The sequence below is a fragment of the Bombus pyrosoma genome, linkage group LG1, assembly GCF_014825855.1.
Source record: "Bombus pyrosoma isolate SC7728 linkage group LG1, ASM1482585v1, whole genome shotgun sequence".
Classification (NCBI taxonomy): domain Eukaryota; kingdom Metazoa; phylum Arthropoda; class Insecta; order Hymenoptera; family Apidae; genus Bombus; species Bombus pyrosoma.
The window spans coordinates 4,156,124-4,181,555 of NC_057770.1; the positions used below are offsets into that span (position 1 = coordinate 4,156,124).

At 34.3% G+C, this 25,432-nt stretch overlaps 3 protein-coding genes across 14 annotated transcripts; 1 reads left to right on the plus strand and 2 right to left on the minus strand.

Moving 5' to 3' along the window:
• Positions 1 to 1,361: 1,361 nt before the first annotated feature.
• On the minus strand, positions 1,362 to 11,238 carry LOC122572865 (hrp65 protein-like). Of its 6 annotated transcripts, XR_006318590.1 has the most exons (11): positions 10,921 to 11,238; positions 10,254 to 10,472; positions 9,760 to 10,061; positions 9,208 to 9,500; positions 8,929 to 9,119; positions 8,523 to 8,616; positions 8,302 to 8,321; positions 2,955 to 6,770; positions 2,138 to 2,193; positions 1,911 to 1,998; positions 1,362 to 1,529 (listed from the first exon to the last, which is right to left on the minus strand). XR_006318590.1 is itself a non-coding variant. In XM_043738580.1 (8 exons), exons 1-8 carry the CDS (start codon positions 11,110 to 11,112, stop codon positions 6,564 to 6,566), a joined length of 1,518 nt encoding a protein of 505 aa, XP_043594515.1. In that variant the 5' UTR covers positions 11,113 to 11,238; the 3' UTR covers positions 2,570 to 6,563. The 6 variants fall into 6 exon arrangements, 1 of the variants encoding a protein (XP_043594515.1); XR_006318613.1 differs by lacking the exon at positions 2,955 to 6,770 and having other exon boundaries at positions 2,138 to 2,180; XR_006318610.1 differs by lacking the exon at positions 2,955 to 6,770 and having other exon boundaries at positions 2,138 to 2,183.
• A 327-nt stretch (positions 11,239 to 11,565) lies between these two features.
• On the plus strand, positions 11,566 to 18,833 carry LOC122570740 (ionotropic receptor 25a). 6 transcript variants are annotated; one of them, XM_043733741.1, is made up of 7 exons: positions 11,566 to 11,646; positions 13,367 to 13,451; positions 13,680 to 14,537; positions 14,663 to 15,795; positions 16,708 to 17,546; positions 17,641 to 17,970; positions 18,045 to 18,833. In XM_043733741.1, exons 3-7 carry the CDS (start codon positions 14,411 to 14,413, stop codon positions 18,385 to 18,387), a joined length of 2,772 nt encoding a protein of 923 aa, XP_043589676.1. In that variant the 5' UTR covers positions 11,566 to 11,646; positions 13,367 to 13,451; positions 13,680 to 14,410; the 3' UTR covers positions 18,388 to 18,833. The 6 variants fall into 6 exon arrangements, with proteins under 6 accessions (XP_043589676.1, XP_043589761.1, XP_043589851.1 ...); XM_043733826.1 differs by lacking the exon at positions 11,566 to 11,646 and having other exon boundaries at positions 12,275 to 13,451; positions 13,680 to 14,230; positions 14,306 to 14,537; XM_043733916.1 differs by lacking the exon at positions 11,566 to 11,646 and having other exon boundaries at positions 12,275 to 13,451; positions 13,680 to 14,216; positions 14,306 to 14,537.
• LOC122570988 lies at positions 18,588 to 24,860 on the minus strand. Of its 2 annotated transcripts, XM_043734142.1 has the most exons (7): positions 24,731 to 24,860; positions 23,017 to 23,309; positions 22,527 to 22,929; positions 22,117 to 22,446; positions 21,633 to 22,038; positions 20,740 to 21,379; positions 18,588 to 20,119 (listed from the first exon to the last, which is right to left on the minus strand). In XM_043734142.1, exons 3-7 carry the CDS (start codon positions 22,851 to 22,853, stop codon positions 20,059 to 20,061), a joined length of 1,764 nt encoding a protein of 587 aa, XP_043590077.1. In that variant the 5' UTR covers positions 22,854 to 22,929; positions 23,017 to 23,309; positions 24,731 to 24,860; the 3' UTR covers positions 18,588 to 20,058. The 2 variants fall into 2 exon arrangements, with proteins under 2 accessions (XP_043590077.1, XP_043590169.1); XM_043734234.1 differs by lacking the exon at positions 23,017 to 23,309 and having other exon boundaries at positions 24,731 to 24,851.
• Positions 24,861 to 25,432: the final 572 nt, after the last annotated feature.

A 25,432-nucleotide genomic window follows, 5' to 3' on the forward strand; every position in this document is an offset into this window, starting at 1 on the left:
GTTGAGAACTAGTAATTAGAATCTTCTTAGTCGAGTCACATTTGGTCTCTGCGAGCTTCTCCGTATCGTTTATCTCTCTCTCTCTCTCTCTCCATTTATCTATCTATCTATCTATCTATCTATCTATCTATCTCTTCTTTTTCTTTAATTAACGATAAACGATTCCTCCGTTGTTTTAAGACCCTCGTTAATCGCTCCACTGAAACTTTCGAGTTGTATTTTCACGAAAATTTAAAATACACAGTCTCGCGTAAATGTTTGGAACTTGTAAATACTTTGTATCTATATATTATGTGTATCGCGCAATTTCAATATATTTTGCATAACACATTCGATACTAATATGGGGATACATAGGACATATAATTCTCTATGGTAAATATTGAAATACTTTCGTAAGCCAATGTATATCGAAACGTGGAGTTTTAACTGTTTATTTTTAATTAGCCGGAGATTAACTTCACAGATTCGATATACGTAACGTTCATTTTGTCAGATATTAACATATTCCAGCGCAATTTTCATTCGGTTAATTCCGTGATAACGGCCAATGAGATGCGAATTTTCGATAAATAATTCTTTATGACGACAGCGATAGAGAGGAGAAGTATAATCAGGATACATGTCAGTCGGGCCGCGAGTTTCATCGACAAAATTCACATATTTTCTATGAATAAATATCCCGATCGGTGACACTGCACATACCGCTGCCACTCTAATTGAAATCGTTATATTAACTGGATAGCCGCTGGTCCCGATGCAATTCGTTTGCTTTCGCGAGTATTCGACCATCGTTTATTCAACATCTCGCAATGGACGGAACGCGTAATTCTTTTAAACGAGAACTCTTTGGCCGACGAATTCTGCGGATTTCATGCAAAGTGCCATAGGAAAAAGTGACTCGCCACGCCGTCGTACCGCGAGAGTCAACGAAAAGGACCAAACGAACCGTGTCGATTTTTCCACTCGTGGTATATGCATACCGACCAGATTTTTCTCAAAAATCTGACTGCAAATGTAGGCGAATATGCTGTAGCGTGCCATCAAAAGCATAGAAATTAACATTCAGGAATAATATTCGTAATAAACGTAACGAAATTCAATCTAACAACAGTCTAAGATCCGAATAATGTATTATACTTTTCATCAAATATAACAATGTCTTACAAAAACCAAGTAAAATAGCTATTTTACAGAATGTTTTCTATTTTCTATTTTCTAGAATTTATCTTCCTTTCTTTTTATTTATTAAATAGGCAAGAGACTACAGTCTCTTTTAAGCTTTATGTGCCATAAACTGTATCTGAGGACGAGGGAGTCTTCTTTTGTGCGTGAAATGGTGTATTCATTTTACAACATTAATGCAGTTTTTGAAGAAACTATATTAAAAGTCATACAATCTAAAACATTGTAATCTAAATAACCATCACTGCTGTGCTCTTGCCATTGCTCGCTCAACTGCCTCCGGAAAATGAAGCGTCCATCATGGTGTCAATAAATAAAACGACTTTTAACGCGTAGATTTTCCTCCTATGAAAGAAAAAATATTTTGTTAATGCTATGTGTAGATGTTAACTCAATTGACATGTTCAGAGCAATACGCTCAGAACACGTTGGATCAATCATTGAAATCTCTCTTCAATTATTTGTCATCATAGAAAGGAATTTTACTAAAAAAAAAAAAAGTAATCTCAATTTAACACCACGTTGAATGCCACGGGCGTCACCGGTGACCTCGGTGAGATGAGAAATTCATTAATGATGATTATACACCGTAACGTATCTCTTGTAGGTAATGTTTCAACGTTATATGTATCGCATAATAAATAATTCATCGTGGCGGCAATCCCTAAAACTAGAGTGGCATTCAACGTGTTAATATAGAAAATTAAGGAGAAAACTGAAACAAACCTTATGATCTTAAGCTTCTTTTACACGCATATCTTTCGTTTGTATGTCGAATACTACGGGATGCGTACTAACAGATGCAATCAAAAATCTGTAAATAGAAATTACATATAATCCCAAGTCTCAAATTTTGTATAATCGGTACATTGAGATTAATATTTCATCGTTATATTTTATATGATTTCTTGCTTGATTTTTAAGGATACGTAATGATTTTTGTGCAAATTTACTTTTCGTTTCTCAATACGTTTTATTCATTTCCTCAGCCAGGAACTGCTATAAGCGCCTGCAAAAACATAAAAAGTAATGTAAATATATTACATAAGAACGATGCATCGAGTTTTAACATAGAACGTAATAAATTAATGCACTTTATACATAGATTACACGTGAGACGAATAAAATCGGTAATGTGATTGTTATTAAAAATTCCTTCGGAATCTTAAAGTTCAAGAGTACATCTTGTTAGGTATAAATAGCACATTTTATGTAAGTATAATTTCAGTTATCAGCCTAGATTTCAATAATGAACCCAGACAACCTTTGCTAAAGTTGGTATACGAGCATATTTTGGTTGTCAGAGGTAAAAACACCGTCTAGGCTGGACAATTTCCTCGTATTAATTAATCACCTACAGAATAATTATGTAACAGAATGATTAGATTTTCGTTATTATTAATTATATCGGTTGAAAATGAAGTCAGTCATATATTCGGTGTATATAATTAACAAAATAAACCACTTTGTATTATAATTTCCTATCTGTTTTCTAACTTTGAAGTCTAACGACGAATCCAACTTCGCTGGCAATGATTGCAAATTATTAATTCCTTTAAAAATATAGAGTTGCTCAATGGCTGGAATATAATTTATGTATTCGATATTGAATAAATACAGATTAATACGTTTAAATATATGAAACGTCTGCGCTTTAAATATCCGACTAATGACAAAATATGGATTAAAATTATATATACTTATATAAATATCCCACCCGAAGATTAAGACAGAATTATGCATAATAACACTTTGACAAAATCTACTCACCTCGTACCAGTAGTTTCAAGTACGCAAGCCTATCTTGTAATTGCAGACTCTCTTCTGTCAGAAATATAGATACATTGTAGACTTTACAATGTATCTCTCGTTTGATGATCGTCTGAAACGCGTGCCCTGATCTACGCTGCGAGCGTCGACATTGAGGCTCTGCTCCATTTGGAGCAGAAAAGAATTTCATTCATTCTCTGAAAAAGAATTCCTTTCGCTCGGCGATTCCACGCGTTCGAGTTTACACATTCATATTCTCTATTTCGTCAGAACTTAGAAGCGAGACAAACGACGTTTTGTCGCGAGTACCAGTTATACTTAATATTTAATAAAAACACGTAATGTCTGTGTAATAAGAGATAGTGATAATACAGTGGGCACTGTTACAAATCACATAAACCGCGTGATAAGAGAAGACAAAGATCGGTTATCATTGACATCAAGTTCGAGCTCCGCTGACAAGCGTAAAGACGTATGTACGATTGAAGCAGCTAGTGTGGAGGGATCGTCGTCCATTATCGTAATGTCCTCTCGCCCTTCATCCTCGGAGACGAACAAATAATCTCCGTGTTTGAATCCGGCAAAAGTATAAATGCAGAGGTGAAGAAATGGTTAACAGGACAAAATAGGAGCAAGGAAAATACATACAAATATGTACTGTTCTCTATCGCTCGCCGTTATCCGTTGCTATATTTATATATGTGATTCTTGCAGTCAATACACGTGCTTATCTTTGATTATACCGGGTCTGTCAGAAGTAAGCGATCAGATCCGCATTCCTTTGCCTGGTCATTTTTCTCATCTCTGCGAATACGCTCGAAGGAACGAAATACCCATTAGTATAGCTGCCAATACCCAAAGTATCGGTTCAAGTAACGAGTAGTGAGCCAGCGACAGGATATAGTTGGAAATTAATAGCCAGAATTCAAAGCGTCGTATCGCGTACACGCAGTATTGTCTAACGATGAGTACATGAATGTTCTCTCTTCGGTGCTCTCAATTCAGGAAGATAATCCGTAGATGGTGTGCTGTTTGATTGTTTAGATATAGCAATAAAAAGTTATTACAGCTGAAGAGTACCGCCCTTGAATGACGATAATATAATGTTAAAGGGTCGAACGGCCACAAAGAGTACAATGGTGTTCGAAACAGCGGCATTAATGGGTCGAGTGACCAAAAGAATACATAGGGTGTTCAAGGCCAGCACAATGGTACTGTACCGAAAATTGTTCACAAGGACCATAACGATACTACACCAGAAATAGTTCGTGATAGTTAGCAACGGCTAAATTAACAACCCAGCCGTCAGGGTAATTAACAAGTAATTAGGCGAGTAACAACGCAACGAAGTTATGTCCAGCTAGCAATGTTTACAAAGTAACGATTATTATAATACGAGAATACAATAATAATAAATGAACTGAAAAACGATTGGAAATTTTTCAATCACAATTTATATAATAGTTATATTGTAGGATTAAGATCAGATAGAGAGACAAAATATGGTTAAAGAATAATGCAAGTCATTTAAAGTAGATTTTATGAAAATATATTTTTCTGTTTCATATTATATCTTTAATTAAACAAAATTTTCTGAAGGAAAGGCAACTATTATAGTTCATATAAAAAGTGAATAGAAAAAATACAAAATATTTTCATAATAAAAATTTGTACTATAAACTCACATTATTAAAAGATTTATGTTGAAGATTTCCTGAAAGAAATACGGCGATATTTAAAAATAATAGATCTTTAATAAAAACAGAATAGAGAGTTCCTTTGTATTACATTCACCATGATTTTTAAATTCTCTCTAAGCAAATATACTTTTCATTATGCTTAATTGCCTATAACTTTATTTAAAATGTCAATATGAAAATGTCAATTTATTGCCAGAATGGGGCAGGCATTTTCATATAACAAACTTTGCTATCTTTTGATGATCAACATTTATCTCAAATGAATTCTCAAACAATTATAAAAAGAAAATTCATTTGGAAAGAGATATATTTTATAACACTATTTAAGACAAAAAATAATACTGTTATTATTTTCTATTTTAATTATAATGTCCCTATTCTTTTAGGAAATTCACAACTCACATTTAAGTTCGAGAAATTTAACAGAGATATACCAATGTCAAAATACTTTCGCTTAATTATCACCTACAAGTAGTACGATTGCGTGTAATACGATTGCGTGGTTCGTATATACGAATAGAGATAATGTACAAGGTAAAACAAACAATCTTTGATACAGACACATATATACGCCTGTACAATTTTATTTGTTCTTAAAAAGGTAAGTTACCAAATGACTTTGATATTGGTATCAGTCAATATTAAACGCACTTTTCGCTTATAAGCTAATTTCATATTTTTTTATAATCATAAAGAACAAAACTAAAGATACGATCAGAGTATATACTTTCACTTTGGAAATCTATTGGATTAAATGAAATGACAAACTATGAATGATATATAGTATATACTATGACAATACAGTAGCAATAAAAGTTGATATACATTATTTGTAATATTTACATATTGTTTCATGAAGTAAAATCCTATGAGATTATACATTACTATCTATATGTTATCATGGCAAAAATTTATGAAATAACACTGTTCTACTATTGACAACCTAGGGTTCATCTTTCCACTATATGCGATTCTCTTCTTTAGAAATCGATGTTACTGGGAACTCAAGTTGTTTCTTTATCGTTAAAAATGATATGATTGTGTTGCTAATCAATGTATTTCTAACAATATATTGATTTCTTTTCTACAATTCAGTCAAAAAAAAATATCTGCCAAAATCTTCGCAACTTGACGATACATATATCAAATTGATGATAAATTAGTATCTTTTAAAACGAATATCCTTTATATTCGCAAATTTATATTCGTAAAAGAATAACTACACTTCATAATATATTATAATTATATAATATATTATAATTAGATAATAGATTATATATTCATAATTAATCTACACTTCATCGTTTTCAAAAAATCGAAAAATTTATCAAAAATTCATAGAACATTGTATTAAGATTTTTTTTTTAATTCGAGAAATGGGTAAAGTTAGAGCATTAGAAATGACTGTACGCTATATAAGGCAGACCGATCTAACGTAATGTAACATTTCTAAAACAGAGATTTCCACTGTTTTCTCATCGTCGATAAGATATTTTAGATTTGCTTATTGAAGTAATGTTAAGAAACTATCTCGGCCCAGAGAATTCCAACCCTTTGAAACAACGTGGAGTGATTCGTCCAAAGCAATGAAGAACGTAGATTGTACAATTTGGACGACCGTCCCGAAGACAACAATCTGTACTAAGCTTTTATTGCTGCTAGCATTTCCAATAAAACGGACATAGATTTTACGTTTGAAGACAAAATAATAAGAAGAAATTAAAGAAAAAATTTTGTAAAGATATAATGCTACTATTTTTATCCCAAAACGCTATGCTATGATATAAAATGTGAGAAAGATGATCAGTCGCAAACGTTGTTGGAAAAAAATGAGTGAAGCCTACCAATGCAAACTATCGATTCTTCTCGATCGATCAAAGAAACAGAAATTATTTTAATTCTGCAATTTTTAATAGCGTCTCCTTTTATTAGGATAATCATTCTGACGATTACGATCATTTCCACCTTGCCAACGTCCACCAGCACTATTTCCACGACCACCACCCCTATTACCACCCATATTGGCCCTCAAATCCATTTGACTACGATCATCATTGTAGACCCCACGACTACCACGATCCATATTATTATAAGCATTCATAAATGTCTTTGGATCCTAATCATCGTTATAGAGAAAAATGAATTTAATTATTACGTGTAGAGTAAAAGCACAATAATATTTTAAGGTCAATGCAGTCGAAAGTTATGTGCCGACAATATCATCGAAATGCCAATGATTTTCATTTAATACGATGAATAACGGTGTTTTGTAAATTTTGGATGTACCATAAATACATTTCACGGTTCAGGGCGCCCATCCATGTTTGTCAGCAGCGCAGGTCATCGTCAATTTTCGTCAAATCACATAGAAAAGAAAGGGGAAAACACAATGTTAGATGTTGTTTGCAGATGGAGAATGCTTGAATGCTTGTAAACTAAAAAAAATCGATTCTATTTATTATAACCTACGGATAAAAATTAGGATGTTCAGAAATTAGTCACGTACGATGTAGATAGAAATAAACGATCGTTGCTTAAACGTACTGAACTTGCAGTACAATCAAAAACTAAAAATTTTAAGCATAGAGAGAAGAATTCGTCCAATAAAACCTTAACCTATCTATGCAACTTGTATGTTGCATTATCTACATAGAATTAATCAAAATTCCCTAACATTTCCTCAAAATTTTATACATTTATCGCTTTCAAATATCCACGGTTAATTCCATAACATTGAATATTAATAAGTGTTCTACCATGATGAAATCTTCCAATGAGCGATAGATGCATTAACATATTTACTTTTAGAGAAGCCGCGCCAAGTTTGAGAAAAATAAAAAATGTCACATGTTTCGATAGTTGTTTGCTATAGATAATAGGAAACATGTCACTTGTATTCGTAATTAAGGCGAGATGACTTTAACAGAAATTGCACTATATATTATTATACGAATGTAGGTAAAAGGTTTCAATCAAATATAACATGTGATATGTTTTTCTTATTAGGTAAATTAATTTAAAATTAAGTACTTGTTTTACGTTGTAAGAAAATTAAGTAAAAAATTTGATTTCAGTGTCCATTGATACACCTCTACAGGCCAATTAATTAATATTATTAGTGTGAGATATACATTTGATATTAAATTGATTTCGTTGCAGATATTAGAATCCTATTATATTGGAAAGCATGCTTCATGAGAATACTCTTAAAGTCCTTCCATTTATGTTTTTTGCAAAAAGTGTTCACTAATAATACTTTTTTACCGTGCAAGAATATAGTTCAATTTTTTTCAACAAAAAATTCCCGTATATAGATATAATAATGTTTCATAGTATCACCAAATGGAAATACACATAAATGAAATATCAAAGAAATACTTTAAGAAAAAACAAATATTTTATGAAAAATATATACAGGATGTTTCCAAGATCGTAAAATTGAGTAAGACGCGTAGTTAAAAAATATTCAAACTCGATTTTCTCGAAAACGGAGCTCTGTGTGAACAAATTTTATTGTATATTTCCGACTTACTTTTACGTTAGGAACCATTTTCTTTCCAGTTGTACCACGAATTCGGAAATACTCTGTATATATATATATAAATATATATAAATATATAAAATGATAATTTAATGGGATACATTACCACTGGCATGTTGCTTCCACCTATAATAAAGTAAGATTTACAATTAAAAATAATTTTAACAAATTATGGTTTAGAAATTTTATACGTAATAAAAACATACACATTTCATAAACATTTTCTATTTCAAAAAGAACTAATTCAATTCAAATATATTAATAAATAAATATGCGTCAGGCTGGAAAAACATTAAAATTTATAAAAAATGACATTTTCAGACTTACCATCAGGTTGTCCAAATCCATCGCGGTCGTTACTAATGGGATCATAACTTTTCCCTACTATTCCACTTCCTCCGCCTCCTCTCATTGCTTGTCCCTTAAATAAAAAAGGAACATAACTTTAAACATTAGTAAGAAACGTGAATATTCTAACAACATTTCATATTCCGAAAACATCATAAGCAGTATACATAATATGCCCCCATTATGCCTCCATGATAATAATAATAAATGTTAATAATATATGAAAGAAAATAAATACATTGTGAAATACATAAGAAATAATAGTCTTGTGATGTGCACGTATTTTTCAAATAATCTTTTAATACGGAAATGTAAAAATTTCATTTGTCATAGAAATATTTTGCGATCTTGAAATTTGTTTTTGTTGAAAGTATGAAGTAATCACCTGCAAAAATAAATTATTTTCCTGTTGACGCCTATGCAGCTCCTCTTCTTGTCTTCTAATAGCCATTGCCATTTCTTCTTGCTGTCGCCTTCGTAACTCTTCTTCGCGTGTTCTTTGTTCTTCAGCCTGTCTTTCTTTCATTTCCCATTCTCTTTTTTGCCTCTCACGATCAGCCTCACGCATACGCAATTCTATAATCAATCAAAATCAATTTATGAGGACACATTGCTTATGTTATATGTATCAAAACAATATCTTTTAATGCTTTTAAATACCTACCTTCTCTTAAGCGTTTAGTTTCGAACTCGCATCGTTCAAACTCCATTTGAGCTTCCAATTTTTCTTCCTCAATTGCCATTTCTCTTTCTATTGCTTCTATTTTTTGTTTACGTAATTCATAAAGTTGTTTCCATCTTGTTCCGTACTCATATTCAAAACTTCCTACTTCTGCAAATCTTGGACCAATTTCACGAGCTTTAAAAAATTCAGTAGTTCGAGGTAAAGTTTTGTCTGGATAACCATCTATATCATCTTGCTGTTCAAATAATTCAACAATCACAGGTAATGGAGACCTATAATATAAAAGCCTCACATAAATCTTCAAGAGCTTTCTTTATCTTATCTAATATAATTATGTTTAAAATAAGATTTTGTGTTCCAATCTTCAGCACACAATACAAACATCTGTTGTATCATGCTTCCTTTTGGAACTATTTTTCTTTCCCCCAATATGATTAATACTTAGGCACTTGTTGATAAGGAAAATACATCAAACAAGCGTGGCGTTGGGCTAACAGACTTTTTGAATTTTTACTTATATTGGAAACATACGCTGTTAGACGGTAGCATCCCTCTGTGCATTTCCGCAAAGCAAGTTGAGCTGAGTTCTTCTTGCAAAATTCTATAATCCCTTCTCCACTGGACTTCCCCTTTTTATCTACTATAACTATAGCACGTTCGATTTCACCAAAGACACTGAATGCTTTTTCAAGCAATTCATTTGAAATCCAAGGCGTAAGATTCTTAACTTTAATTGTTGAATCAAGAGGAGCAAATCGAACTTTAAGTGCACGTCCTTTAACCATTTTGCGATCCAATTCATGTTTTGCTTTCTCAGCATTTACCCTGTAATCCTATAAAGAATAACGATTATGTTGTAGCTTAACAATGTATATATGTATATAAATACGTATATAATATATGTATCATCATAAAGATAGCAGCCAAATATTATTATCATTTTTTATCAAACGGTAATTAATTTAATCATTTTGTTTATGTAAGAATATTATAAAAGGGAAAAAAACAAAACTTATTGAACTTACCATTTTAACAAATGAAAAGTTTTTCTCTTTATTTAGAAAAAGTTCAGATGTTTCACCATATTGTTGAAACATCTGTTGGATCTCTTCTTCTGTAACGTCATTTGTCAAGTTTCCAATATACAGACGGTTACGACCACTGAATTTTTTTTCCGTAGTTTCTTGAGGTGGCAAATCATGCGTAGGTCCACTAATATTCATAATTCGCTCCATTACGCGATCCTAACCATAAAAATAAGAACAATATTAATTATCTCTAATATATAAAAATTCTGGCAAAGAAAAGCAACATTTAGTGGTAGTAAATATTGAGATGTACCGATCTGAGAAATATTAACATAATCATTCAAGTACTTCTATATTTTATTTAAATTATATTTGCCACAGTAAAATATGCAGCGCTATACATATATAAAACTTTATTGTTTTTGAAATGTAATCAATTATGTGTACTGAATCACAAAAAAGATTAACTTTGTCTTAGTCACAACACTACAATAAATTAAAGTATATAATACAAATAGAGATTATAGTTATAAATAATAGCGTTTAATAAATTATAAAGCCAGCAGTTGTAGTATGTATTACGCATCAGTTTATAGCAAATATAGCGATAGAAAAAAAATATATTCTTTAAATGTATATAAAAAGAAATGTATGTAATTCTTACGGGTCCATCGCTATATCTGTTTCCTCCGCTCATTCCGCCACCGCGTCCACCAGAAAAACGTGTTCCTCCTCTTCGACCACGCGGACTGCGATTATCGCCCGGAGGATTCCGTTCCCGTGGATTTTCATTACTATTTTCTGTAGAAGCATTCTGAGGTTCTTGTATTACTTTAGGTATTTCAATTCCTGCCATCGCTCAGATGTTTCAAGCAGTAATTGTTAAGAATAAACTCCGTCGTGAAACAGTTCTAACTCACTTTCGACTTTCCGGCTAAATTAAGCCTTCACTATGGCGTCTCAAAACGAAGTAGTAAGATTGGAGATCCACCAGTGGCAGCTAGAGGGCAGAGGAACAATTCCCCTATGTAGCTCCATTCTCGGTGCATTATGGGTACATTTCTCTAAGAACATGATTGGTTATTTCATTAATAGGAATTACATTTGATTGGTTAATTCAGACAGATAAAACATTTAATGGATGTATGATAGATGAGATTAACCGGAAGTGATATTTTAACACTAGCTGTTACATAGAGATATAAAGATAGAGTGCGTGAGCGAGTTGAAAAAGCGATATAGGAATAGAAAGAGAACGCTGCATTTATACGATAAATGAATATGGATTATACTTTGCTATGTGCTGTCGCAAATTTGTAACTCCATGCCATGGATATAAGAATATTTCTATATTCATGATTCATGCACGCTCCCACGGTCATATAAACAGGTCTAGACCACGGTTATATACAATTTATGTGAATATGTCTCATCTTGTTAGAGATGAGTAAAGAATTTATTTGCACATTTATTTATTTATAAATTATTAATTTTTATTTCGATGCGTTTTTAGTTCATTATTATAAATCTACATATTTTTATTTTCTATTTTTTGCGAATATCTCAAAACGGTATCAATAAGGAATAAATTCCGAACAGCATTACAAGTACAATCAAATAGTATGATATTATAGTATAGTATATTAGTATCATAGCTATGTTCATGTATATATACACACATATATATATATTATTGCGTAAACTATATCTACGCTTATGTATGTATAAGGTTAGAATAACTATGACGAAGGTATACGATATACTATAACGAAAGGTATATTAAATAGATTAATGCTTTGTGCCAAAGAACTTCCTCGCAATAGACTTAAAGTCTGATATACAATAAATTACTATGATTACTATTATATCTTCTGCGAATGAAAAATACATATTCCTTTCAGAAAAACATTTATACAATTTCAGTTTTGCGTACAAAAGTTTATATTCTTCTTAGTATTCAGTTAGTAATATTAAAATTATCATTTTAAAATTATTATTAAATTATTAAAGAAATCTGAATAAAAAAGTAACTATCTAGTAATTTTTTAAATATTCAAAATAAACTGCAACTTCTTGCGCATGCGCGAAGCGAGACCTTTCCTCCATGTTGATCTTTTTCAACTCAATTGACGCAATATAAAATATGACCGTGGTCCGTGGTTTCCCATGTTTCCAGTTTTCAATATGTATACGTGTGAGTGTCTAGAGCTCATATTTATTTAGTATTTAGAGCTGTTATATGACCCTTTCCTCATTTTTATTTTACTTTAGAGCCCAAAAATTATTGACTTCTTTTTGTAATTTTGTAATCGCGCAAGGTTAAAGGCGTGAAATCCGCTGGTTCAAAAGTTATGACTATGTAAAACCAGAGAATTTCGAATCGCCGGCTATCAACTTTCCAAACATTTAATCATTCATTCATGAAATAACAGCTCGGTCTACCATAATGTTGTCACGGAAATGGTTACCACCAATAAACAATTATAACTCAAATTTGAATATTAGTTAAACAATTTTTTGTCATCATGTATAAATATGTAGCTAAGTTTTCCCCGTTAAAGTAAAAGCTTAGCAAGAACATATTCGTCCGCGAGTTTATCATTGGCTGCATTAATTACTCGAAATCGAGGCTCCTGTCTTAACCACAAATTTTATGATTTTTGTCATACGCAACTGCAATCGGAGTACATACAGTGCCAGGCTCTTAAGCTACAAAGATTAATAACGTTTTAACGACAAGACTTTGACGTTAAAAAACGTCTTAGCAACGGTATGGAAAGAGAAACCTCAGCTTCGGCTGGAAAACGGGCACTTAAAGCTACTCCTTGGAACAAACATTTACGTTCCCATTGTAAATACCCAAATGTATGCTGTAAATTGAATGTAACAATTGCAACTGTAGATAAAGATGGTTTCAGATACGTGTTCGTACCTACTACTTTATCGACCCTTATTTAGTTTGCTGATTATTTCGGAGAAACGCGCCAGCAGTCGCATGTTAGTAGGACAAGTCAGCGGTTGATCAGGCGCGGCAATTATAGGGCGCTGTTGTTACTACTAGAGTTTAAAACTTTCATTTCTTCCTATGCTTGCTTATTGCTTTCTTTCAGAGTTATTTGACTGCCTACCTAAAAGCTATGAAAATTTTGATATTAATAGAAAGAATTCGATGGAGGATTACCAGGGAACATCTAGGTATGTTAGAAATTCCATTCTACTTTGTTTCTAAAATACTATAAATATATCACTTTCTGAACTATTCTTTCTTTAGTATCTTATAAAATACCTCTTATTTCATAATCGAAAACAGTGTTTCACCAAGAAATATGTAACTGAATGTGGTCGCGATAGAACGTAACATTTTTACGGAATTTGAGAACGGGAAGATAGATAGATCAAAATTAGATCGATCCTATCTTGCAGACATAAAGCTACAGCCATGCCAAGAGACAAACGGACAAAAGTAAAAAACGAGCAACGAATACAAACCGGTTCTATCAAGTGGTTACGATCGTTAGTCACGAAAATATCGATATCACATCAAACTGAAAGTTTCAACAATACATATTCAACAATATATATACGACGAGATAAAACTAACGACCGACCGGTCAATTACGAGATAACGGGGGCTGATGGCACGCGATGTACGACATGCAAATTCTTCGCGGTAACTCCAACATCGTACGCGTCTACTACTCCTTTCGCAGCAATGTAAAACGAACGACGATCGAGAATTTTGTCGAAAAAGTAACAAAAGGGAACGAAAAGACAAGTTGCGTTGATAGGAAGAATTGATTGGGTCATCCCCGCGGCAACCAATGGGCAAACACAAATGAAATGGAGAGGAAGTCTGGCTATGGGTTTCGAGACTACCCTCAGTTGCTTGACCGATTTCCGCACGCGATATCCCCATCTCGAGACACATCACGTACACGATCGAAACCAACCCGATTATCGGTCAGTTACTTATCGTAAGGAAATTAACTGCAATTTTAACGCCGTATTTTTTTCTTATACCCAATAATCATTTCGACTAACTTTCAAAGAAATTGGAGAATAATATAAAAGAAGAAAGACGAATCATGGAGGTTTTGTAAAAGACGGCCTTAAAAACTGATTATTATTAGAGTTAGTTTTTTTGTATTCTCGAAATGAGGCTCGTGGGATTTACGATCGTCATGTGTGGATTCCTCGGATTTTGCGGTGAATCAGCGGTTTACGCGCAGGGAAACGTCGTGGGAAATCGAGGATCTACGAATACAAGAGCTGTTAATCTTTGTGAGTAATTAAATTTTGAGTCTCTCAATTTTCAAATCTCTAAATTTTTAAAGTTAACTGTTCACATCCATTACGTTCCAACGATTTTAACTTTAATTTCTTCTGTACACCGTCTTTCTCCTTAGATCTTATTAACGATGAAGCCAACAAAGTAGCAAACAGTAGCATAATAGCGGCGTTAGAGACAATCAAAGAAAAATACCCGAATTATTTGGGCGAGGTTTGGAGCGTTCAAGTGAATGAATCTGACGTCAACGAAACTCTCGATCGTATCTGCAAACCTTGGGATTCGGCTGTAAAAAAAGGAGGAACCAGAGTTCCAGATTTAGTGATAGACACGACGACAGCCGGTTTAGGGGCCAAAATATCTAACTCATTCACAGCTGCTTTGGGAATCCCCACGTTATCCGCTCAATACGGTCAAGAAGGAGATCTTCTATACTGGAGGAACTTAAACACAGACCAGGAATCCTATTTGATTCAAGTGATGCCTCCGACAGATTTAATACCAGAAGTAATCAGACAATTGTGTATTCAGTTGAACATAACAAACGCTGCGATTCTGTACGATCATAATTTCGTCATGGATCATAAATATAAAAGTCTGTTGTTGAACGTGCCAACGAGACACGTGATCAACGAAGCTTCTCAGCAAGTAATGGAAATGAGAACACAGTTACCTCGCTTACGAGATTTGGATATAGTGAACTATTTCATTCTTGGTGATGAAAATACCATCAATATAGCTCTGGAAGCGGCAGAAGCTTTAAACTTTACTGGCAAAAAGTACGGTTGGTTTTTATTGACTCCGGAACTCAACGTTTGGCCGAGATGCGAGTGTAGAAATATGAACATCCTCTTCATGAAGCCAGAATTTAATAAGAAAAGCCCAATAGAGTCGTCTTTGTCAAAACCGATTATTTCTTCCGCATTTTATTATGATTTAATACAATTAGGCGTTCGGGCAATGAAATCGGCCTTGGATGACGGAGAATGGCCAGTAGAACCTAAGCATATCACATGTGACAAATACGATAAAACTAATACCCCAGAAAGGAAGGTGAACTTTTTTAATAGGTTAAAGGAAACTTATAAAAACATGACACCGACTTATGCTGGAATTAAATGGGGATCGAAGAATGGTGAACACCGGGCCAAGTTCGAGATGTCTATTAATTTAGTGGACATAAAAGATGGGATTGTTTCAAACACTATCGATAGTGGATCTTGGAACGCGAGCATCTCCGCACCATTGCAGGTAAGCTTGTGTATACAGAATATCAATTTCTTTTCTCAATATCTTCCTTTCTTTGCGTTTACTTTTCTTCCTTGTTATTTTAAGCATTCATATTTAACTTCAATTTCTCTACGAGTTTCAAGTATCAAAGTGTATGTTCGTTCAACATCCAGAAGAGAGCGTAGAAAGTTCATCACGCGTGAAATTAATCAGACGAACTGATAAAGTGTGCACGTTATATTTCTAAGCAAGATTAGGTCAGTCTATTGATCAGTAAGAAAAAATTATGGTGTGTTTGAGTCACGCGACGATAGGAATCTGTTCGATAATCGAATGTCACGGCTCTAGTGTAATATCGTGCAGAATTAATCACTACAGATTACGTTACGATTAAATGAAATGGATCGAATTAAACAGAGATGGATGCTTCGTTAAATTTCTTCAAATTAGGAGTGCTAAAATATCATTGTAATTCAATTTTTGTATTTTAAGTCGACGAATTATAAAGTGGAAATTTAATTTCTTAGTCGTGACCTCCATTCGGCTAGCCATCGCGATAGTCATGCCCCTGACATATAATCGTTATATTTATTTACCATTACTGCTGATAACGGTGCACGCTAATGGAAATAGTTCATGCAACTATATTTGTTTATCCAATATGTAACGCGAAACCCTTCAACTACGTAATTGCAACTTGATGCTCGCGACTCATGCATCGAGTAGGTACTTATCCATTCGTTTCGAGATACCATCGTTACTCGTCCTAATAAAAATACAACTGCGTTCATCGAAGTCTTATTACCAGAGAAAACACAATATCTTTACAGAACCATCCCAGTCCTGCGAAAGAATCCGATCTCTTAATAATTCAATTTTTACATTTATCTCTCTAATCGACCCAATTCGAATTTAATTGAATTTTCTCTAAAGATAACGAATAACGAAGTGATGAATACCACAGCGGTGAAGAGCTACCGTGTAGTCACCATAATTCATCCGCCATTCGTAATGTACAACGAAGTAAACGGCACGTATTACGGTTTCTGCATCGACTTGCTGGACGAGATTAAAGACACGGTAGGCTTTCAGTACGAAATACGAGAAACGGAGGACAAACGATATGGAAGTTTAAATCCGAATGGGAGTTGGAACGGAATGATGAGAGAGCTGATCGACAAACGAGCTGATATCGCTCTAGGATCAGTCTGGGTCACAGCGGAGAGGGAGAGGGTGGTCGATTTCACGGTGCCTTACTACGATCTGGTCGGTCTGTCCATCATGATGTTGAAAACGAAAACAACCAGCTCGTTATTCAAATTCCTCACGGTATTGGAGAACGAGGTATGGTTCTGTATCCTGGCCGCTTACCTCTTTACCAGCGTCTTGTTGTGGATCTTCGACCGTTGGTCTCCGTACAGCTATCAGAACAATCGAGAAAAGTACAAGAACGACGACGAGAAAAGAGAATTCAATTTAAGGGAGTGTTTCTGGTTTTGTATGACTTCCCTGACACCACAGGGTGGTGGAGAGGCTCCCAAAAATCTTTCTGGACGACTGGTCGCTGCTACTTGGTGGTTATTCGGATTTATAATCATCGCATCGTACACGGCGAATTTAGCTGCGTTTCTGACAGTGTCCAGGCTAGAGATTCCAATCGAAACGTTGGAGGATCTCAGTAAACAGTATAAAATTCAATATGCGCCGGTGATAAATTCTTCAGCTTATATTTACTTCAAGAGAATGGCTGCCATTGAATGGAAATTCTATGAGTAAGTAATCGAAGAGATTAGGACTACTTTCAAGATTGTAAGTTGAGTACTTTGAAGATCAAGGGATGAAAAGCATTGATCTTGTACATTTTAGCATCTGGAAGGAAATGAGCCTTAATGATAGTCTGTCAGATGTAGAGAGGGCAAACTTGGCAGTGTGGGATTACCCTGTTAGTGACAAATACACGAAAATGTTGCAAGCCATGGAAGAGGCTGGATTTCCAGCTTCCACCGAAGAAGCGCTACGACGAGTTCGGCGTCTTGATTCGACTAACGAGTTTGCTTATATAGAAGATTCAACGACCATTAAGTATCTTACTATGACGAACTGTGACCTGGTCCAAGTAGGCGAAGATTTTTCGAGGAAGCCTTACGCGATCGCCGTTCAACAGGGATCGCCATTGAAGGATCAGTTTAATAATGCGTATGTATCTTTTGTCTACCTTAAATGATAAATTAATTAATTTAATGTCGTTGCCTAATTTCCTTTTGATGTAGAATTTTGATACTATTAAACAAGAGGAAATTGGAGAAATTAAAGGACACATGGTGGAAGAAGAACCCTGACAGAAAAGACTGCGATGCAGAAAACAGTCAAAGTGACGGTATAAGCATTCAAAATATCGGAGGAGTATTCGTTGTTATATTTCTAGGTATTATTTTTGCTTGTTTCACTTTGGCCTTTGAATACTGGTACTACCGACACCGTACGAAGATCACGAAGATTAATCTAAACAACACAACCAAAGGGAAAATCACACAAGTAAAACCACTCAGATTCAACTTACAGCCGGCGCCTACGCACGGTTTTCAGAATAGCCAACTCAGACCAAGATTTTGAATGTGTCTGTGATAAAAAAAAAAAAGATATTCATGAATCGATCATCGCGTATTACAGATATATCACCTCAATGTTAATATTTACCGTTGGTTAATGTTCAATAAAAACATAAAAAGACGATGGACAAAAATATCTAAAAAATTAACAATTTTTTTTATTACAGAAGAAAGTCTGGACTAGAATTATAAATGACATAGAGCTTCAGCGTTTGCAATGCCTTTATTTGGTTACTCCCTTTGCGTACATTACTTCGCGCAGAGAATACATTATTCGGATATTCTTTCGTTTCTTTTCCCTCATATTCCGTTCACTTTCTTCGCATCACAATTCACGTACATTGCTTGTCATTTTAACTAACCTTCCTCGCGACGTCTTAACATATCACCATTTTTTTCTTTCTTTTTTTTTTTTTTAAATAACGTTTTACTCACCCTTTTCCTTTCGCACTAAAAGGCATTCGTTTTTTTTTTTTTTTTTTTTTCTAATAACGTTGCTCTCTCGTTTTCGTCCGCTTATCCGCTTTTTCGCCGAGGTAGGCGTAGTATTTTGTTTTCAAGTTATACGGTTCTTTTTTTTGTATATACATATATATTTTTTGTTTTTCCTCACATGTACGCTTTCAATAATATTTTCCGATATTCTCTCTGAGGGAGCATTGGAAAAGCATTGGATACTCTGGGTTTCTTTAAAACGTGGGATCTGGTGGATGATGGAATTGGGAGACAGGGTATTAATCATCTAGGATGTTAAATTATAATTAGGGGGATATAATTAAGATAATCCATTAATAGTTACGAAAAAAACAACAAGAAAATAGAATAGTACTTCGATGGTTCTCGGTTTAATATCGTGCGGCACTTTTTTTTATCCTTTTTATTTATACTTATAAGTACTCCGTCCTCGAATATTACTCTTTTGGCTTGCTCTTCTCTTTCTTTATTCTTTTCTTTAAATTAATTCCATTCTTTTTTTGGCATTTTTTTTTTTCTTAGTTACATTTTATTTTCATTTTTTTCTCTCTTTCCTGCAATGCATCAAATGCAAACACACAGTGAACGCCTGCACATCAGATGAGAAACAAAAAAAGGAAAACTGCACGCTACAATTCCTAGAAAAATCAGCGCACTAATTATATATATATATCTTTTTTTTTCGTTTTCGTTTCTTTCTCCTCGAAAAAGTTCACATAAAATTATCAACAAGCTACAAACGAAATCTCATTGACTACGTTCTCCATACTTCTCTTCTTTTTCGTCGCATGCGCTCTCATCGTTAAACGCTGCGTAAACATATACACCTTTTTTTTTCTTTCTCTATTTCGTCCCGTTTCTCTTTCTGCTTTTTGTTTATCAAAGGATTAATAATAATTATCTAAATGAACGTTTAATATTCCTCTCGTCTCGCTTTGCTCGCGTTGCGACCATTATTTATTTATTTCTTTTAACTCTTTGTTCAACGACAACGGGGGATACATTTTTTTTTTCACTTAACGGCACCATCTTGGATACATGCATAACAAATTCCACATGCCAAGAGGCCCCCCAATGTCATATTTTTACTTTTTCTCTTTTCTTTGTTAACAATTTGCGTCTTCGTCTTGAGAAAAAAAGTATAGCTACACCTCAAACTCTCCAGTCACAAAGCATTTGTAGCAGCTCATATTTATCCAGTTCATAAGGTCAACGGACGCAAAGTCGTCAGAGGCTGGCATCCGAAACTGCTACTGTGCCTTCTATCGGAAAAAACATATTAAATATGTAACGTTAATTGTAACTGCAGTAAATTCGACTAAGTACTCGGACCATATACATTCTACGTTACGCCAAATCGCGCGCTTCAAATAAAAACCCGATCGATGTAGTAATGCATCGAGACCAATCTCTCAAGAGGTGTTTGCTCAATTAAATGTTCCTCTATTTCGTAACATGTACCACATATCACGTGATTGATTACGCGCATATAAGTACATATACATATACACATCTTCCAATTTCAAGTTACATAACAACAAATATAACAAAAAAAAAGTATTTCAACGTTCGTAGCTCGAGTAACATAATACGTAACGTATAACAGTTTTCAATTTGACTGTTCAGCCAATAATCTTTGGTTTTATTGTATATCTGTACACATCGTACACATTCGAACAAATGAGAGAGGTCTTTGTTTGTGTATATTTTGTTATACTAGTACGGAATAACGGGTACATAACGTTTTTTCTTTCGTATTTTCCAACACGATGACGGTTGGCGAATGGTACAACAGAGCGTAATAAATCAAAACGGAAAAAAAAGAAAAAACCAAAGCCTTCGGCATGTAGTATGGATTTCCTTTTTATGTACACTTTATTACCTTTTCCTATCATTGTGCAGAGGTACATTAGACCGTACCCAGTCCAGCTGACCCAATGTATAGCAATCTTTCTCGATTTTCTCTTCTTCGCGAATAATAGTATCTTCCATTCCGATCGGAGTATAATGAAAATGATCCTGTTCGGAGAGAATTCTGCGTTTGACCGGAGATCGAATGGGCTCGGTTTGAACGCACTTGTCACATTGACGCACCCTGAATTTCAACGTTAAATTCGAAGATACTGGTGGAAGCGGTGAGTCATTCTCTCGATACTCCATATAAGGACTCTCTCCACCAGGAAGATATAACAAGTTTCCTGACTCAGATCTGCGATACGCGACCCGCTCTAAAGTATTGTTCACAGGAAATGTTGTCCCATCGGCCCACTGACCATCATCCTTTATTGGACGAAAGTGTGTCCGCGCGGAAGTGAGCAAATCCTCGTCCGGTTCTGGAAGGCTGTTTACCTTCAGATTTGAACGAGATTCTTTGCGTGTTCCAATGGGAGTTTTACGCGGTGCGACTGGAAAGAAGCAGCTACCTGTCTGAGGACTGTGGCCCAAGGTAGCTAAGTTACTACCTAGCCCTTTCCAGCACCATGATCCATCCATAGCTGAGTCAGACCAGTTAACATTGCTCTCTGGAATGGTATATATCAAATATTTATTTATCATTGATTTAGATGACAAAGTTAGCAACTAACTTTTGCACGTATATGAAACAAAAAATGAGAATAAAACATACATTGCAGTACGACACAGATATTCTACGTCTAACTTGATGTACTCTGTTATTTACTTACATGTCACAACGATCTCCTATCCGTTAGATATACTTAAGTCAGTATTACTATATCGTGATACTGGTAAATTATATGTACCTAAGATACTCACTTAATTTATTCTTGTTACTACATTCATCCGCATAATCTTCAATGCTGATTAAATCGATGTCCCATGGAATGAGCGGCGAGTCGTCAACGATAGATTCCTGATACGGCGTGTCAGTAGCATAGCCATTGTCTGAGGTGGATACAGTAAAGATTGTCTCGGTAGTGTCTGTCGGCCAAAGGGGTCCTGAAGGAATAGAAAGCGTAGGTGCTGCCCAAATCGAAGCCGTGTCCTGTGCATTGCCTGGTCCTGAATCCCAAAGTGCTTCTAAGCTCTCGTCAAATTTTGCTTGTAACTGTGCCAATCGAAGTTTATCCAATTCCAATTCTAGCTCTTTTTCCCTCTCGCGTTCCATTGATTTAGCAAATCCAAAACTTTGCTTTTCTTCTGCTCTGTGTGAATCAATACTCTATAACAAGTAGATCAACTTGTCAATGATTCTTCTTGATAATATATTACGATACTTGACTTAATCTCGGATACTTACAATAGACATTTTAGTTTTCTTATTGCGAGATTTACTAGCGTTCTTATTGTTATTGTAGTTGACTCCGTTGATTTTGTTATTATTGTTGTTGTTATTATTTCCAAAATTCCTATCTTTCCTCTGAGAAAATTTCTTCAAGGTCGTAGGTTGCAAAGCAGGAAATGCCGCGTAATATCTGAGAGCTCTGTCGCGAGGTGTAAGCGACTCTAAATTTGTTTTGTTTTCACCATCAGACTTCTTGAAATCTTCTTCTTTTTCATCTGAACCACTTCCTTCTAGGTCTCGAAGTTTCATACATAATTCGTCGACCAGCGTTTCCACCCCACATTTCTATAGAATAAAATATATTGTTGATACATGTAAAAAGATGTTTAAAGTATGAAATGATAATAAGAATTACAGTTACGCACATTATCAGCAGCACTTGTTAAACATTGCACAACAGCACGTCTTTGTTCTGTGTCTCCTCGCGTGGGCAGTTTTGCTTTAGGTCGGGCCCGAATGCGACGTCCTCCGTTTCTACCTGTACCAACTGCTTCTTCTGGAGGGCTTAGGGCCGAGTCGGGGCAGCGCAGTAGGCTGAGTACAAATCGCGAGTACGCAACGGGGTCGATTCCCAGTGCGTCCAAGCGTGCCTCAAGCCACTGGCGCAACTCCTCCTCGGCCCTGGTACCAAACACTTCACCTCCTCCAGGGGACGTCGCTATCCCAACTAGGTGCAGTGCTGGATTCCTCATTTCCTTTTAATAAAGCTCCTCCTAGACCCAGGAACTTTCACAGACTTCACTACCTCCAGGGTGATCATCTTCTCTCCTTGAAAAGCAAATCAATTTTAACAGTTGTATACTAAATGTTGATATAATGAAGATTAATGAAAAAGCTAGTAACAAATCAAATTACCTATTTACAATAGAGTTACAGTATTATATTATTGTCCTTTAATGTTTCAATTTTACTGAATCCACCACCTTGACATTTACTAGATTAATAAATGTTCTTTTGTTTCTTGTTACTTGTAATTTCTCTCTTTTAGTTTCGTTGCCCACAATCAATGGTGGTACTTCCTGAGATTTCAGTTACGTGGATATTAAAAATTATTTAGTTCTTGTGCACAGGTGGTGGATATCTTGTGGAAATGAGGCTGGCAGGTCTTAGCGAAGGATAACAAATATAGTCTCCTCCCCATTTTGACACTGAAATTTTATAATTCTCAAATTATCACTTTAGACATTCTGAATGCAAATAATATTTCATGCAAATAAAGAAATACATGTTATTTCTTTTTCATTATTCTCATTTATTTATACGATAGAAAATATAATTCTTCATTTTACAATACATGTATTGAAAACTCCATGTTATACATATATAGCAAACTTAAATTTATAAAAGACTTCATAACTGAACTATAAAATATTGTTATCACGTTTCTTACATAAGCAACACTATCTGGTAATTGTGTAAAACTTTCACTTTCATATAATATAAATAAGTGTTAGTGCCAATACATTAATAGTTCATATATTATCCTATAAACATATAAAGTAATACAAAAATAAAACAATGTTTATTGAAACAAAGTTCCGTCAATAATAAATCTCACTTTTACTAACTTAGACTAATTTGGCTAACTTAGTCACTTGTAATAACAAGCATTAGCGAACGATACATATCACATATTACAAAAAAATAAAAAGTAAAATGAGTCATAGATATTTAAACACAATAGAACAGAAATTGGTGACTAAGGTTAGTTCCCATATAAAATATCAAAGTGTTGCTGAAAGATTTATTCTCTTTATTTCATAGATATAATATAATACAAAATATATTAAATGTCTAAAGCAAACTGATTTCTTAACCTTAAGTGGGAATAATATTTACTCCAGAATAGACACAAAACATTTGATATGAAATTTTGTTTATTTTACTATAATACAAAGTCAAACATATATTTCCACTCTAAATTTTCAAATGTCACGTTTTGTAACACGTTCATTTAAATTTTAGAGTATTGGAAAATTTTTATGTAAAATACAGTTAGTAATCTAAGACGCAGTTAGAATCGTACGTTCATGTATTAAAGACTATTAAATCACGTTGCACGGATCGTGGAGCTAAAATACATGTTCCACATCGTGGTCAGGAGATGAGCTACGCAAATAAAAACAAGCTACAGAATCTACCAGGACGAATCGACACTTTTATCAATGTTGTCAAAAACGTTTATCATTGGGTTACGCGGGTACAGGAATTCGAGCATGATAGGATAAAATTTTCAAGTTTTCCACGTATTATCAACCAGCCTCGTCCACTTGATAGGTGTCTCTCGTACTGATGCACGAAAACAAACCGTAAATTCATGTGCATAATGCTGCAGCTTGACTGTCTACGAATTGTTGGCAAAGGTATTTGTTCGAGCAATGCGAATAACCTTGCAGATTGCGCTATGCGTTTTGTCTGAGTCATAGTTCTCTCGTCAAGAGAATGAGCAACTGCATGACGTTACAAAATAACAACAAACCTGCCTTCATACACAACGCACTATCAACTCGTGACAAGCATGGTAGCTAGTTCGATCATGATCAACAAAAATTTGGAAATTTTGACGTACCTGCATGCCTCGAGAGATGATTTTCACCCCGGCCTCTTCTACACACCCCACTCAGAGAAAAACATGGCGGCTACTAAAAGCTTCATTGCCCCTCCCCCTTACAGGTGCTGGCAATCGTACAGTTCTTGCACAAGATTCCGTGGTCTGTTCAGAAATGAATCTTCTATCGATGATAAACATGTGATTTCTTTAGCTAGGTTCTGTTTCCTTAATCATATTCAGAAAAATATAAATTTTCATAAACATTCATAGTCTAATTATCTGACTTCATTTCGTACTTCATTTTTGAGGTTTTATTTATTATGGTACATTGAAAATAAACATATATTTTATACATATTATTGTCATATTATCAATGGTACATAATGACACATAGCACTAGAAATGACACGTGTAATCTAGGGAGGTCGTAATGAACAGATCCAGATAAAAGAACAGATTCATCAAATCCATTTAAATACCTTCGATGAGAATTTAATATTTCATTCTCTGATATTAAATTGATAATAAGATAAAGAGAAAATTTAAGGTAGATATATGTACATAAAATATAAAATATATTATACATTTAAAAGTAAAATAATATTAAATTAATTATAGTTTATGTATTTATTAAATCATTCAATAATAAATATTTTATAAAGAGAAGTTCATGCGTTTTCATTCATGTAACTAATTTGCCTTAGAAATGCTACCTGTATG